This window comes from Protopterus annectens, chromosome 13.part0 (assembly GCF_019279795.1).
Source record: "Protopterus annectens isolate FY-2018-M chromosome 13.part0, PAN1.0, whole genome shotgun sequence".
Lineage (NCBI taxonomy): Eukaryota > Metazoa > Chordata > Ceratodontiformes > Protopteridae > Protopterus > Protopterus annectens.
Window position 1 is genome coordinate 502,362,864 of NC_056747.1, and position 17,113 is coordinate 502,379,976.

The window sequence follows — 17,113 nt, forward strand, 5'->3', positions numbered from 1 at the left end:
CTTACTCCTCTATCTTCCCCTTCCATCCCATTAGCCCTTCTAGCTTGTTCCACCTTCATGTGGAGCATTTGCTTTATATCTGAGTTAGTGCAATATCTGTATATGAGATTTAGGTTTATGACTTTAGAACAGTATCTGTTTGAGCTTAGTACTATCTGTATATACATCCTACCTTTATTCCTAGCCTCTAGCTAGATATTGGTATATCTGTTCATTACTATGTTTCATATTGTATGTATATCTAATGTTTGCTGCAGTATGTATTATTTGCTATTGTATATATGTTCAATTATTCTTTGTGTACTCTGCTGCTCATTTATTGTTCTGTGGAGCTTTTCTCCCGGGCATCTTCTGAAAAAGGACTTGTGTCCAGTTGGAATTTCCTGGTAAAGAAATGTAAATAAATAAATAATAAATAAATTACCATAGACTCTTACCTCAGCGAACTTCGCTCACCTAACCACTGACAATTGGGGCAACACGGGATAAATACACCTAGGCTTGTAAGAGCTCTACGGACATTAGCATAGTAACCATCTATGCACATATGAACCTATAACTAAGACTGTATCTATAGATTTTATCTCATTTGCATTTGCATTTCTTTACGTATCTGCTCAGTACTACACTCCCTGTCTTCCTAGAATGTGTCCTTTGGCATGCCTGTGTGTCTGCACCATGTTGACACATAGCTATATATCAATTGTGCAGTCACATGCCAATGTTTCTTTTGGGAGCTTGTTTCACCCACCTTCCTGTATTGTGGTGGATCCGACATAGGTCTTCTGTCTGTTGACAGTGCTCTAGATCCACTAGGACATATACATAATCTTAGCAGCATATTGTGCATTTTCTACATACAGAAAATGTTTTTGTTGTGCTAACAATGTCTTTTTTTCACAGCATGGGAGGCGAATAATCAGCAGCATGTTCCACAAGAGGTTAGAAAATATGGCATCCAGGCCTGTCATTTTTCAGCCTTCATATCATATTAATTTGACATATACTCACTGTTAGTTTTATTCCATTGTTCCCTTTGCAAGTTATCCTGAGGATCTCCTCATCTGACAGGAGTATGGGCTACTCTCCAACAGGTAGCCTGAGACATGTACCACTGGCTTAGCAGGTTCAGCTGCATAAAGTAATCAATGTTGTAGTGGAGAGAGTAAATAATGAGATGGTGTGGACCTTACCAAAACCTCCTGTAGTATGTGCAAGTCTCACTACACTGGTAGGCTCCATTAAATAAGCCACCAGAGGAGGATTTTCCAACTACCTTGAAGACTCCCCCCACCCGAAACTCCCAGGAATGGGTCAGCAAAATTAACTTTGGACTGATTTTAAACTTGCATTTGCATCCATGTACCTCTCATATCATCCCATCCTCTGTGTAGACATCCTACTGTAGTATACTGACCCTTTCTGCATTATCCAACATCCTGACCCTTACTTTGTATGTCTTCCTCGATTTGTGAGCCCTCTCAACTGCGTGGCCATCCATCCTGTCTGTTTTTAGTGTTATACACTTTTGTCTGTACCTTTGCTTGTTCCTTAAGTGACATTGCTACCCTTGCATTCCTATATCCTTCCCCCTCTTCCCCTTATCTCATACAGAAAAAGTAGGCCACTTACCTAAAAGTAACATTATGTATCCTATTTTCTGAATGCACTTCTTCCTTTTCATTCCCCTATGTTATCCTTCTGTGTCTCCCTTGTATTTTCTATCACCTTTTTCCTACTTTCAAATTCATCCTTTCCACTTATACTAAATAAAAATAAAATGGCATCCATCACTGGGATTTTCTTTTTAAGAATGGTGGTAAAGTGGATTTCTCCACAGGCCATTTCCATTATGCTAAAATATGCCTAACACTTTGTAGCCAAGTCTTGCAATGTCTGCACAGGGCCATGCTTCACTGCACACTTTCTAGACTTTTGATGCGATAGATGAACTGCTTATTTTTGGACATTTATTTATTTATTTATTTTATTTTATTTTACATTTGTTGACTGGGATAGTCTGACTGAATACATGTCCATTTTGAGCAGAGGCCCGGGGAGAAAAGCTCCAAAACAAACAGCAGTTTATACAATTCATCAAAGACTAAAGAGAGTAAAATGAATACAAAAAAGCAATTGTGAATAAAGCATTTATATTATAGAGAAGTTACTAGTCAGGATTAGAGCAAGGACATCTTTGCAGAAATATTCTTGGTTACTTTCTCTGTCTTGTATAGTTCTAGTTCTAGTTCTGTACAGTTGTGGCGGGTGGATCACCATAAGCTACATGCATGTGACAACCAGTGTCATCTTGCTTACATATACTGCATTTGCATATCGGCATAGCTCTGCTATTCGCTGATTTCTTTGCACACGTATGTAAGTCTTTGACTATAAATACTACTTAATATTTAATATCTCCTTAGATGCACAAGACAAAGATGAATTATCAGTACAGTTGTCTATCATGTAAGCTTTAAGATGAAATTGTTCAATCGTTTCTGTGTAGTATGATTTTGGAATTACCAAAGCAAATATGAATAAAAAAAATTAGAAGACTAGATACATCACTTGGATGAACCTAGAGAACTAGCTGGAAGTGCCATTTGGGTTTAATGAGTTAAATATTTTTAAACCCTTGCCAGATTTGTTTCAGGAGTTAAATGATTCATTCAGGAATGAAATACATTTTGATCTTTATCCCTTTTGAAGCGTACCTGGCTATAGCTCTTAATTGTCTTAACTAGTCTGTGGTCTGTAACATGTACAACAGCTGGAAGCTATGCTTTGTTCCTAATGACATGATGAAATGAATGGTTCAGCACTTCCACAGAAAGGGAAGTTAAAGTAATAAACTAAGGATGTAGTGTTTCGAGGTGAAAACTCTGTTACCTTATTAATATTTTCTACAGCCTCACAGCTGAAAGGTTTTATTTTTCTGCTGTGGGTAAGGCTTAGTTTTCCATGTATACTCTTTTGTTCCCCATGTGGCAAAAATAGATCTGTGCTCATTTAATGATACTGATACACATATGATAACAAACTTTTAATGTTTGTTGGGTCAGACACCAACAATCAGACAATTGTAGTGGTTCTTCTTCTGGTATTAGCGACATTAGTGTGTCAACTAATGAAAGCAGCACAGGCTGCTGGGATTTTTGTGAAGGCAAACTGCCATGCTGTTACTAGTTAATATTATAATTATCAGTTATTATTATTTCTGATCTCACACTATCTGTGAACCACAAGGTCCTGACCATCAGCAAATTTTAAGTCAGGCAGATAATAAATCTCTCCAAGAAATAAGACTCCACAGAGGATGCTATCAAATAAAGACCCATTCTTGATGATTTCCTCACTGTTCAGCTGGGGTAAGACTGTATACTAACAAAGTGTTTAAATATTTTCACTGATGACATCTTTGTTAGGAAATTCCACAGGGTGCTACGCCACTTCCTTTACACAGGAAAACAGCACTAAAGTCTGCCCATTACTAACAACCTGTAAGGAAATAGGGCAGTATGTCAAGTAATGGAACCCCATGATGGTAAAGTTTTCCATATTAAATGTCCCGACTTGTACAGAGGAGTTTTTCCTTCAAAGCTGAAGAAATCCCATACCTGTTAATAAAACACAAACTGGTTTCAGTGGTGCACCTCAACAATGAAGGGCACATCAGACCACTTAGAATTTGGCCACAGAGAAATCACTAGCAAACCAGGTAAGATCCTATATTACATTTTTGATTTACAGATCATTTCTTCTTCTTACATTTTCAATTATCTGCTAGTGGCAAATGATTATGACAACTCTATTTTTCTTTACTGAAGACCAGAAGTCTGTGCTATCAGCTGTGGTATCCACCTATTTATAGACAACCTTATCTCACAGGTATGGAGATGTTTTATTAAAAACCTTTCAAAATATAAAATTATCTATGTGAAGGTATAATTTCAGGCAGTGAACACAAACTATGAGCTGGTCTTGTAAACACCATCTTCTGCCTGCATAAGCACTTCTGAAATCTTGCTTCTGACATAAAGATGAAAAAAGACCCACAAAAAAAGGAAAACAAATATTGTGAGCAAGAAGATCACAATAGTGCAAATAAAATACAGAAATAATTTTTATGAGAATATAGTAAGCATTTCACTGGTTTTATCCTCGGCACAATGGTAGGAGGAAAGAACTGTAAGGACAAGGTCAAATTTTGATTTAAGAGGAATGGTTGCACAGCTAAAGAAAACATCTTGGATTTATACTGAAGAATTTTGGCCAAAAAAAATGTTTCTTTCAATAAGGAAGGCAGTTGAACAATGAATATACTGCCATCTGAGAATTCAGAAAGGGATATTCTAGATCTTTTATGGTTGTATTACTTTCAATGCTAATACTGATGTACAGAATGCTAATGGAAACATGTTAATTATAAGCTTAAAATATCATTCAGAAACACAGTTCATACTACTTTATCTTTTTCACAAATGCCAAAGTAAAATTTCCATTCTAAAGGTATCCCCACAGCTATTAGCATTAATATATTTCATTTTCTCTAAAATTCAGCCAGTAGTCCCACAGCATGATCAGTGTTTTAGCTATGTTTATCAGTATTCCTTCCCAAATGTCATACATATTCTTTTTGATGGGCATAATAATAACAAATAATTTTATAAGTGGCACACATATGCAATATCTATGCATGTCAAGATTCCATATTAGTAAATACACTCCAAGCTATGCCGCTTAGCATGTTTTGAAGAGCAAACCTCAAATGTGACATGGTAATGTTAGTTACAGCCAATTTTACTCATAAAAATATATAAAAGCTGGTCAATAATTCTGGATTCTTATGTTCACTGCATGTTAAGGTGCCATAGCATTATTGCTATAATCTATCAACTGCTACTTTGCATAATTCACTACATGTCTATGTATGTTTATTAAAAATGTGATAGATTATGATGCTGTAGCCTGAAGTAAAACAGATACGGTTTTCTCTTAGAATATGCCGGCACTGATACGATCATTACTAAAGGTAAACAGCATGATATGAAACCAAAATAGGCTGACAAAATGCATCTGACAGATGTTGAAATAATTTGCTTTTATGGCCTCTAGCCACTAATGTTTTTGAATACATGCACAATAATGGATTTTAAAAGCTACCTTCAGTTATAAGCAACATTCTGAAAATGAAGTTAAAGTCAGTACTACTGATATTAATTATACGAAAGCATTTCAGCAGGTTTTCCGGCAAGCTGACTGTTGCAGAGCACATCCTTGGCTGACGTTTACTAAATATTTGATTTGCTGGATAGCTGTAACAAAACAATTAGAAAAAAAATTTAATACAAGAACATTTACACATTTGAATTTAAAAAGAGGCACACATATCATTATCGATCCTTATTAACAAAATGCTCATTATATTATTGGTATAATTCAAAGATGCAAAATTTAACATATACTTTAATCCCTTGTACGGCATCAAATAATTCATTATGGTACTGTTAAACTGCCTGTCACTTTTTGGCTGTCTGAATGCTTTACACTTCACATTACAGTTTTTAGCATTACGATTCAAATAATAATTACACTACTTTTAGCTGAAACATTTCACTACCAAAATAAATATGCTAAATGATGGTTCTCAGATTTTACCAAAAGCTTTAAGATGCCACACATACTTCAATACTTCATTACTATATTTCATTGAACAACTCAATTTTTCTGCATATTCCTATTTTTCTAATCAGCTGGAATATGAACTGTGGTAGTCACAACTTCTCTAAATATTCTGACCTTGTGAGCTCAAGACTGGTAAAGCTCCAAGAATGCTCCCAAGGTCAGACTGATGCATGCACAAGAGAAAAATGTGTATTATATTATCATGAGCTCTGTAGCATATTACATTTTAAGCAAGTACTTTCAAGCTGGAACTGCAGACATTTTATTTTAGAAAAAACAGAATATGGAAAATGGGTGACTATTTTGTTTTCACTGCTAATACAAATAAATATATATATATATATATATATATATATATACATATATACAAAAGGTGTCAGAATTAAACATCACTCATTCCACACAGCTTGTTTAGTTAATGTGTTAGCTATTCTGTTTCATTCATCAAGTGTTCTTTTATGGTGAAGATCTGTGCTTAAAATCAGCGAAAAATAACAGAACTAAAGTTTAGAAGGGATGTAGAGATGTTGTTGCAACAGCTATAGCAGCCTGAGAAGGATACTACAGTAATGTACAACAGCACGGTAGATGTGATATAATGACCATGGAGTTCATATAATATTTTACAGTACTCTAAGAGATAAGCTAATGAACATTAACAGATAGTGGACTATCTATAGTATAAAGTAAAACAGACACTACAGAAAATACAATTGTGTAAGTAAACTTACCATAACAGTAGATGTTCAAACAAATGACTGCTACAGTAGCCTTAAGCAATATGTCCCATCCTGCCAAGGATCTGACAAAGCCGACAAGTTTCCTAAACCTTTAGGGCTTCTTCCACATGACCAAGTCACTAGTAAGCAAGATGGATGTACAGAAGGCCACTGGTTAGGATGTCAAATAATTCAAAGCTTTCTTGCCTCAAAAAGATAGGGAGGCTACAGCCCTGCCAGATAGAAACACAAAAGTAATGAATTTTGCACCCTACCAAAAAGGATAATGGAGGGAGGGAGCAGCTACTGCAGCATTGATCTATTTGGACGAGTATGCTCATCATGAGATCACTTTTACAGTAGCGTTAAAGAATATGGGATGAATACCATACCTTATTGAGTAGGGAAGAGGAAGCTAGATCACACTCCAGGATCCCTTGGAGAATAGTCCTAGGTAAACTTTCTCTAGACACAGATATGGAATTTAGTTTCAAGTCCTTAGTAATAGTTTGAAGTCCTTAGTAATAGTGTTTACAGAAGACCAGTTTGCTGACTCTTAATATGTTTCTAAAGTATAATGCTTTCCAAAAATGGGCAACCATTTAGAATTTGTCTGTATAGACATTGGTTGTCCATTCTTCTTACCTTCATAAGAGACAAATACTTGATAAGAATTTCTAAAGGATTCTGTTCTGTCAATACAATACTCGAGTTGACAACGGGCATCCAGAATGTGAAGATTCTTTCTGCTATATTCTTAGACTCTTCAAACAAAATAGCCTGACACGGTGTAAATTCTGAAATGATCTTAGGCATAAAGGAAGGATTTGTTCTGAAAGTTAGCCTGGATTTGTGAGATAAGAAAGAGGGATGACTCCTCATAAGATCTTGTAACTCAGATAGTCATCTTTATTTCTCTGACTTCTACAAGAACAGTATATCAAAAGATAAGAACTTCAATTCAGCCTCATGAGCAGAATAAAAAGAAACAGTTTTTCTACGACAAAATTAAGATCCCAAGCAGAAGCCAACTGTCTACTAGGTGGACACATATTTAACACCCCTTTCAAAAATGTTTGACAAGAGGTAGGGTAGAAAGGGGATCCATGGGCACACAAGCATAAATGGCTGAGATATGAATCTAGACAGAAGAATAAGAAATGACAAAGCATAACTCACAGACATACTGAAGAATCACAGAAGTCCAAGCCTTAAAAGGATCCTGGTTCTTGCAATGAATGGTACCATCTAAAAATCTTTCCTACTTACCCATATATGATTTTCTAGTAGCAAGTGTTTGCCTCCTTTAATACCTGCTCAGAAAAAAGGTGCCTAAAAGGTATTACAATTATGTCCTCCAGACAGTTAACTAAAGATGTTGAATGTGGTGGTGGTAGAAACTCCCCCTGTACTGTGTAAGTCCATTCTGTGAGGAAACTTGTGGTAATTGCCCCTGGTTATTTTCAAAAGAAGGGAGAGCCACTGTTGCCTGGGCCAAAAGGTGGTCACAACAATTATCTCTGGAGAATCTTTTTATTTATTTATTTTTAAACAAGAAACATCCTTATTAAATTATCACTTATGACATAGGCAATCATACATTTATATAAACGAAAACAAACCATATTGACATATTTTAGTTGCAAACATTATACATCAGTTATAATCTATCCAGTTACTGTCAGTCAAACATTACACTGCTTATTCAAATCTTGCCTTCTTTTAAACCTCATTCCACCTCCAAAACATTATTCTGCATGTACTGTTCCCAAGCATCCCATCTTTTCCTATGTAATTTACACCTACTCTTTTCTAAAGATCCATTTTCAGGTTGTTTTATCTCCATTACTATATTCACTGCTTCTAGTACAGTTGGTTTAGACTATGATTTCCATTTTCTTAGTAATTGTTTTTTGGCAGCCACCATAATTAGACTCTGCAAGTCCTTACTATCTCTAAGCAATTCCCAATTCTGTATCACAACTTAAAAAAATAATTTCCTTAGTCATATCAATTTGCTCTCCCAATATATCTGATAGAGTAGTCTACAGGGAATTTTTAAAGTCTGCCAACTCATTACACTCCCAAAAAATATGTTCCAGGTTATCTCCTTCTTCCCTATCACACCTCCAACATTTGCTATCTACCTGAGAAAAAATTCTTTGGAGTCTACTTGGAGTATAAAATTACCTATGTAAAGACTTCCAAGCAAAGATCTTAAATCTTCTAGACTTTGTTACATATTTGAAAGTCATACATATATCCCTCCATTATTTTTTGTGAATTGCTTATCCAGTCTCTCTTCCCAATCCTTTCTAGTCTCCTCTAAGTGATTCTTATAGTTAGCATGCAATATTTTATATGCTCTAGTAATTATAAAAAAGTTATGTACTTACCATAACTTTACATCTGTGTTGTCCATTTTCATTCTTTCTCAACTGATATGGTTGAATCAGATCCCCGGATCTGACTCGGCCATACAAGCTCGTGACCTTCAACAAACTCTCAAGCTCCTTCCCTACCCATAATGCACCAACCCTAACATCTCTCAGATCTAGTTGCAGCTTGAAAGGAAGACTATAAGAGAAATGTCATAACTGGAGTTCAACACAAAGGACATAAATGTCATTGACATGTCTCATTCCTCCAGAAGACAGTCATGAAAAATGGTGGGGGATGGTAAGTGTGGAATTGAGGAAGAATGAAAATGGACAACACAGATGAAACGTTATGGTAAGTATGTAACTTTTTATCTGATGTCAATTTTCATTCATTCCTCAACTAATGGGACAGAGTCCCTTGCTACCTAAGTTCCTGGGTGGACTCTATGGAAGGCTATTCCTGAGTACAGTTCAGCCAAAGGCTGCTCTTCCCCTCAAGACCAGATCTAGTTTGTAATGAGTGAGAGAACTTGTTGCCTGGCTATTAAGGGAATTGGTAAAACCATCCTGTTAGTGTGACATCTGAAATATCCGGGAGAGCTATTCCTGCTGGGTGAGACAGAAAGTCTGGAATTCGATCCAGAATCCACGGTGGATATAGTAGATGAGGCCAAAGGAAGGGAAACCATATCTGCTGAGACCAGTAAGGTACAATGAGGATAACTTTGCTCTTCAACTGGGCTGCTTTCTGAAGGAATTTGGGAATTAGGAAATCAGAGGATAAGCATACAGAAGACTGGAGGTCCAATTGTGGAGCAGATCATCCCTCAGTGAATCCTCCAGTGGGGGGAATCAAGGCAACAAAGCTGATGCACTTGTTTAGGGGAGATGCAAAAAGATTCCCGCAAAGCTGGCCCAACTGACTGGAAATTGTTTTCATCACTTTGTTGTTGAGAGGCCACTCTTTTTTTTTTTAACTGAATACATTTTTACTGATTTTCAGAAACATAAACATATATACAGTATGTATATCAAAGAAATATTTACATAGTCAAAGCTGAAAGTAGAGAAACAATTCCAAAAACAAACATTACAAAACCAACTATTTACATAGGATGTCTATACTTGAAAAACTTTGTTTTATTGAATGTATCTTTGAATAAAATTATAATTTATTACAGTCTTCTTTTTCCAGCACTTGATTTACTTTCTGCCAGGCAATGCTAAGAAAGTAGGTTATTCTGTTCTTTCCTTGATTATTTTCAATTTCAACAGTGAGACTGATAAAACCATGTTCTTGAAATGTTTAAAATTGGAAGGAGTTGCACCTTTCCAGTTCTGTGTAATATTTTTCCTTGCAATAGCAAGAGTCCACAAAATTACATATTTTTGCCTTGGAACACAAGACGGCACAGGTGCATTCAACAAAACTAGAGATTTTGTAAGTTGGAAATTATTAGTGAACAGTACCTGTAACAAATAGTTAATACTTTCTCAATATTGTTTAAGTAAATGGCATTCATAGAACATGTGTTGCCAATTGGCTATTGATTTTGATTTGCACTTCCAACATCTATTTTCTTTACTATATATTAGTTCTAATTTGTGTGGTGTTAAGTATGTTCTGTGTATAAATTGCCATGTGAAAATTTGCCAATATAGTGATAAAGATGTTAGTTTTGGAGCTGTAAGAATTAGTTTTTTATCTTTATCATCTGGCATTTTACCATTAGCTGTTTCATAGTATTTACATGTATTTTGTTTAACACTCGTAGTCCAAAAAATGGCAGGTAGTTCCAGTGTAAAAAACTCTTCTTTATTCAACCACAGACGTATAAGCACTTTCACAGATAACTTCTGCTTCTTCAGATACAAATGCATACTGTCTAAAATTTATTTTATATACCTTGAACCAATTAATTAAATCACAATCATCTTAAAGAAACATCCTTCATTAAGTAAAAATATTCAGTCCTTCAATATAAAAACATGATTCTAAAAAGTATAATGCATAACAAACACATAAAAACACATGTATAAAGAACGCATATATAAAAAATGCACATATAAATATACAGACATAAAAATGTGCTCAGTTATAAATATATACAGTTACAAATCTCTAATATTTAATGTGAATAAACATGTCATAAAATGACTTAACATTTCACTTGTTTAATGGTATTGCTTTAAGTTGTGGTCTTATGGGTATCCTATCGTTTAACCCATGCCTAGAGTCTGCTTTCAATCTTATAATCCATTTTGCCTCATGCTGTTCTGTCCTGTTTCTAATGTCCCCCATTCCGATGTCACATATTTTACCTATAACTAAAAAAAGTAAAATTATGTTTGTTGCCCTTCACTCTAATATGTTTAGATAATGCACTAACATCACTTTTTTTCTGTATCTGGTACATATGTTCCTTAATACGATCTCTAAGGGTTCTATCCATTTTTCCCACATAGAAACAAAAACAAACTGAAATTTGGGCTAAGTAAATAATGTGTTCTGTGGCACATGTAGCTGGAAATGTTAAATACATATTCTCTGCCTGTGTCAGGATGTAAAAACTTATTACTATTGCTTATATATTTACACATGGAACATCTTCCACATTGACAGGTCTGTCCATCCCTTTTTCTTATATTTTCATTCTTAAAATAACAAAGTCTACTGTTTAATGAGTGCATATTCTTGTGTGTAAAACATGGCTAGGTTCCATTAAGGAACTAATCTCTTTATCTGTCATCAAAATGTCCCAGTGCTTCTCAATTACATTTTTATATAACATCACATCAGTAGAGTAAAACAGGGAAATCTTGTTTTATTTTATGCCTTCTTTTTACATACTGTATGTACTGGCATATTATTCCTTTTAGAAAAATATGGTCTAGCAGTGTTTTCACTCATTTCAACTACCATATCCCTAGTTTTATTAATTTCATCCTTATGATAACCTCTTTCTACAAATTGTTGGCTCATCTTTTCAACTTGTTGTTTAAAGTCCTCTGTTCTCAAATTAAGCCTTGATGCTCTAAGTAACTGGCTATGTGCTACACTTTTAAATGTATGTGGCGGGTGTGTACTGATTCTGTGCACAAAACTGTCACAGTGACATTCTTTCTTGTATAAATTTGTATATATCCTTCCTTCCACTTCTTTTTTTAATGTTAACATCCAAAAAGTGAACCTCTTCTAATGACGTATCCACTGAAAATTTTAAGTGATTTGTAGAATTATTAATGTAGTCAAAAAAAACTATAAACTTTTTTGTTTTTCCCAAATGGGATGACTGCATTTTTTGGCATTTAGCTTGAGAGCATGACTTTGACACCAGGTGTCCGTCTCAGTAAGGCCCTTTTGGAGAATGTCCGTGTCAGCCGGAGAGTCATTTATGGCTCCCAGTTTGCAGTCATCGGTGAACTTGGTTAGCCATAGTCCTCCCCTGTTTGCTTGTACTTCTGAGAAGTATATGCCGAACAGTAGGGGTCCCAGGACCAAACCTTGTGGAGGACCACTTGTGACTGGTTTAGAGTCGGACCTGGAGCCCGCTATTCTTACCATGTGTGTTCTGTCTGTAAGCTAGTTGGCAACCCATCTCGTGACGTAGGGGTTTATGTTCAAGCTGGTGAGTTTTTCTATAATTCTACAGTGAGGAATGGTGTCAAAAGCCTTGGTGAGGTCAAGGTAGACTGTGTGAACTACCTTCCCATTATCTATGGCCTGGGTGACTGTCTTGAAGAAGTCAACCAGATTTAGTAGGCATGATCTGCCCTTAACAAAGCCGAACTGGGTCGGGTCAAGTGTTTGGAGGTTCCCAATGTCTTTGTTAATGAGTTCCATGATGATGCACTCCATAGCCTTGCAGACCAGGCTAGTCAGGCTTATAGTTACCAGGGTCAGTTGTGGCCCCTCCTTTGTGGAGCGGAATAACCGTTGCTGTGCGCCATTCTATGGGCACGTAGCCTGTGGAGAGGCTGAGTATGAACAGTGTGTTTAGGTGGGGGGTTATTTCATTCTGTAGTTCATGCAAGACGCAGCCTGGGACACCATCTGGCCCCACTGACGCTGTGCTTTTCGCTTTTGAAAGGGCTGTTTTCACCTGTGCATCTGTGATTTCCGGGACACAACACTTTTCCGGTATTGTTGTGGGCCCTTTTGGGGGTGAGAGGGGGGTGAAGTTTGCACTGAACCTATCTGCCAGGATGTTGGCAATATCAGTGGGTTCAGTATATTTTGTGCTATTTTGCTCTAGCTCAGAGCATATCTGCGAGTTGCCACTTAGATTCTTGACATAGCTAAAGAAGGCTTTGTGGTTATCTTTTGAATCCTTGGCTATTTTTCTTTAAAAGTTAGCCTTGGAGGATTTTATGAGGGACCTTAGTTTCTTACTGACACTGATAAGGGATGTCTTTCCTTCTTGGGATTTGCTTTTTTTCTGAACTAGTTTCCTCCTTCTATTGTATAGCCTGTTTATGGCAGGGGTCCACCAGACTGGTTTCCTTCTCTTAGGGGAGTGAGTCTTGGTTTTGCTAGGGATGGCATGATCCATGCATCCTTGTAGGTGCTCATATATTTGTAAAGGTTCCTGCATCTTGGACACTGTTATCCTTTAGCATGGGGGCTGTGAAACTTACCACCTCTGTCTTAAGTAAGGTGAAGTTTGCTATAGAAAAGTTTTTCACTGTGGTTTCCTTGGTTGGAGGTGGTGGTGTGGTGTGGACATCCAGAGTGATTAGTTTATGGTCTGATCTAACAAGTGACGGGTTGACCACAGGTATGGAAAACCTGTCACCCATGTTGGTAATGACCAGGTCCAATATGTTTTCACCTCTGGTAGGGGAGTTTACCAGCTGATCCAGGGCATTTGAGTCGATAAATTCCAGGAAGTGCTGGACCTTGAGTAGTTTTCACAGTTAACGGTAGGTTAATTGAAATCACCCAATATCAGGGAGTTCAGTAGGACCTTCATGTTTTACAGTGTCTCCAGAAAGGCACAGTGGTGGTCCTGGGTCATGGAGAGTGATCTGTAGCAGGCCACAATTTGCATTGCAGATTTGTCTGATGTTAGTTGCACATGGATGATCTCAGAGGTATCATGCTGTGCCACTAATCTGGAGGTGTAGATATCCTCGATGAATATGGATACACTCCCTCCTTTTGTGTTTTGGTCCATGTTCTGTGGCCGAAATATGTGGTATGAGTTGTAGCCCAGTAGTGCTGGGGTGCTCTGTGGAGCCTTGAACCAGGTTTCAGTTACTGCACAGATATTGACGTTCTCCATACTGAGGCGTGCTTAGAGCGCATGCATTTTGAGATTTAAACTCCTGGCATTGAGTAGCATAACCCTCATTTTTTTTATTTGTGTTGTTTACAGAGGCGGGTTTGACTTTTGAGCCTTGCCTAAAAATGGCACTATGGGGGCAGCATGACCCTTGGCCAGTATTCGAAAGCCTAGGGGTGACAGGTGCAAGCCGTCTCTTGCGAAGCAATGAGGCTTGTCGAGCATGTCGTCCCAGGCTGGCAGACACTGGATCCCCTTTGAATGACACCAGAAGCTTAGCCAATTGTTGAAATTGATAATTTTTTTCTTTATACAGTGGTATCATTCTTGGTGAGGGCAGGATACTACTCTGGGTCAGGGTCATACCTGCCTGGGCTACATGATCAAAGAGCTCTTCCATGTCTCTTTTCATGTAGTCCAGGGAGGTACATCTCAGGTCATTCACACCAACATGAACAATGACAGAGTCATATTTGTACTTGTTCTGGAGTGACCTGAGTGCTTGTGTTATGTGGCGGATTCTGGCTCCTGACAGGCAGCTAACAGTAACCTTCTCCTTGTCCAGCCTAGTGAGTGGGATGTCAGTGTGCCTTACTATAGAGTCACCTATTACTAGTGTGTTAAGTATGTTATTTTGCCTTAAGGGCTGTGATTGTGCGGCACACTGATTTTGTGTTTTATGTATTGTCTGGTTTGTGACGGGAGGTGCAGGTTTTTTGGGTGTCTGCTTTGGAGGTCTGTGATGCTTCTGCAGTTTTTTATTTAGAGCCTCCGAGTATGATTTTGTGTATTTATGTGTATTTTTTGCCAGTGCTGGTTTAGTATGGCTATGTGAGGCTGGAGTTGTGGTGCAAGTGTTAACCTTCTCCTCATGACTGCCTGTTCCAGTCTTGGGTGGAGAGAGCTTAGCATCCAATTTAGCTATATAATTGCATCTCTCGCATATGTTAATGTTTTGTGGTAGGAGGAGAGGGTTGTCTGTGTACATGAGGCAGTTGTAACATTGCCTCAGGATACCCAGATTCATCAGCTGGACTGGAGAGTATACCTGAAATTGCCCTTTGGTCACGCCTGAATAGTAGGGTGAGCCGCTTAGTCACTTGGTTGGTGAGGGGTGAATAATGAGCCTTGCCCTGCTGGGCAATCAAGTGTCGGGGTATATTAGTGCTTGCTATTAGGTCTGAGCAAGTGCTGGACTGTAGGATGCTTTTTAAGTGCTTAGGTTGAGAGTTAGACTACTTTCAAGGGAAAACCTGAAGAGAAGACTTGGTGGAGCCAGAATAAATTTAGCCCTAGCTAACACGGTACTGCCCGGATGTGCAAAACCACGCAAATCATTTTTTTACAGCAGGGAAATGAAAGAGATAGAAATTAGCCCAAAATGACCTATAAACTACTAATGTCTGGGCTGGAACCACTCCTCCAGGGACAGATGGCTGCTCAAAGTTCCCTCTCTCACAGGTGAACAGAGAAACCTCCCTCTACCCAAGTAAGGTATGGGCAACTCAGAAAATTGTAACACAGCCCTGAATTCAGCACTAGCCTGAAAACTGGACTATACTAGCTTAGAAAGATGGGAAACAAGGAATTTTTTTTTTTTAAAGATAAGGCAAAAACAGTAAAAAAAATACACTTAAAACAGCTTTAAACGACTACAAACAGTAAGAAAATATACTTAAAACAGCTTTAGATGACTACAAGCAATCAGAAAAGGCTTTTAAAACAAATTACCCAATTAACCAGTAACAAAATCTCAAAACTGAGCCTTGTTTCTGTAGTCTTCAATCAGACAAGTTCTAACTGCACACTCTTGCCACTGGGGTGCAGGGGAACCTTCTCCAAAAAAGAAGGTCTGGATTAGTGCTCAAGTTATACAAACAAAGCTAGATTCAGCAGGCCTTGATCTAGTCTATGCCACAGCAACCAAAGTGCACCAATTTCAGTAAGAAACAGTTCAAATATGGAGGCACTATAAGCCTTTATCCAGAAATTCCCAGCTCAGAAGGTTAGAGTCCAGCCTCTCATCCCACAAGAGTGCAGACCAACTAACCTTCTTAATGTAAAATAACTGGCCTGAAGCCCAAGTAATTAAACCAGAACTAATACACTTTTTGAATAACAGACACTGAGCCTTCAATCATCAGTTCTCAACTTAGAAGGATGTCAGCTACCTGTCCTGCCACAACAGTGCAGACCACAAACCTTCTTAATGTAAAACTACTGGTCTGAAGCCCAAGTGCTTAAACCAAAAGGCTTAGAATGATAGTTACACCAAACAGTAATAAATACAATTGAGTACTTTTAAGATGACGCAGAAGCAAAATAAAGTAATAAAGTAGGAAGAAATACAAATACAGTAAAAGCAGATGAAAAAAGTGCAAATTTTTTTTTTTTAATCTTTTTGATAGTAGAGATTTCTTGCGTGTGTTTTTAGCATTTGTGTCCTCTTCTTTCATTATACAATTAAAATGTCCTGTAATTATTGTATTAATTTTGGAATGTTGTATTATGTTCTCTAAATGTTGTTTGGCTGCCCTGACACCCAGCCCTGGTATCCAATAGTTGTTTACCAGGGTATAAGACAAACCATATATTAATACTGACACTAAACAAAACATTCCTGAGTTATCATTGACTGTATTTATAATCTTGGGCATCGAGGTAGTCTTTCTCCATAATATTGCTATACCTCTTTTCTTTTTATTATATTCTGAACTTGCTAGTAATGTGTAATTATGCATACTATTCTTATTAATGTCTTGCTGTATAATGTGTTTCTTGTAAAAATACTACTTGCGCTTTACATAGTTTAAGATATCTTTGTAAGCTTCCTCATTTACAGCTGCTATTTAAGCCCTTGACATTGATAGAAATGCATTTCACAGTTGGACTAACTATACCTTTGTATTTAACCACTGTCCCATTTTAGTGTTTGTACATAACCTTTTATGTGTGCTGAAAGCTTTTTACCATTCATTTCATATATGTTATAAATATATTGCATAGACAACCATTTAAAAGGTACAAATAAAAACTGTCT

At 37.2% G+C, this 17,113-nt stretch overlaps 1 protein-coding gene across 1 annotated transcript in view; it reads right to left on the reverse strand.

Annotated features, from left to right (window-relative positions):
• Positions 1–17,113, reverse strand: part of LOC122787923 (dynein beta chain, flagellar outer arm-like) — a 5,188,001-nt gene that overhangs the window by 3,295,412 nt on the left and 1,875,476 nt on the right. Inside the window, exon 48 of the mRNA XM_044054850.1 lies at positions 5,167–5,318. Within this exon, the coding sequence (XP_043910785.1) occupies positions 5,167–5,318 (152 nt within the window). The remainder of the gene's footprint in view (positions 1–5,166; positions 5,319–17,113) is intronic.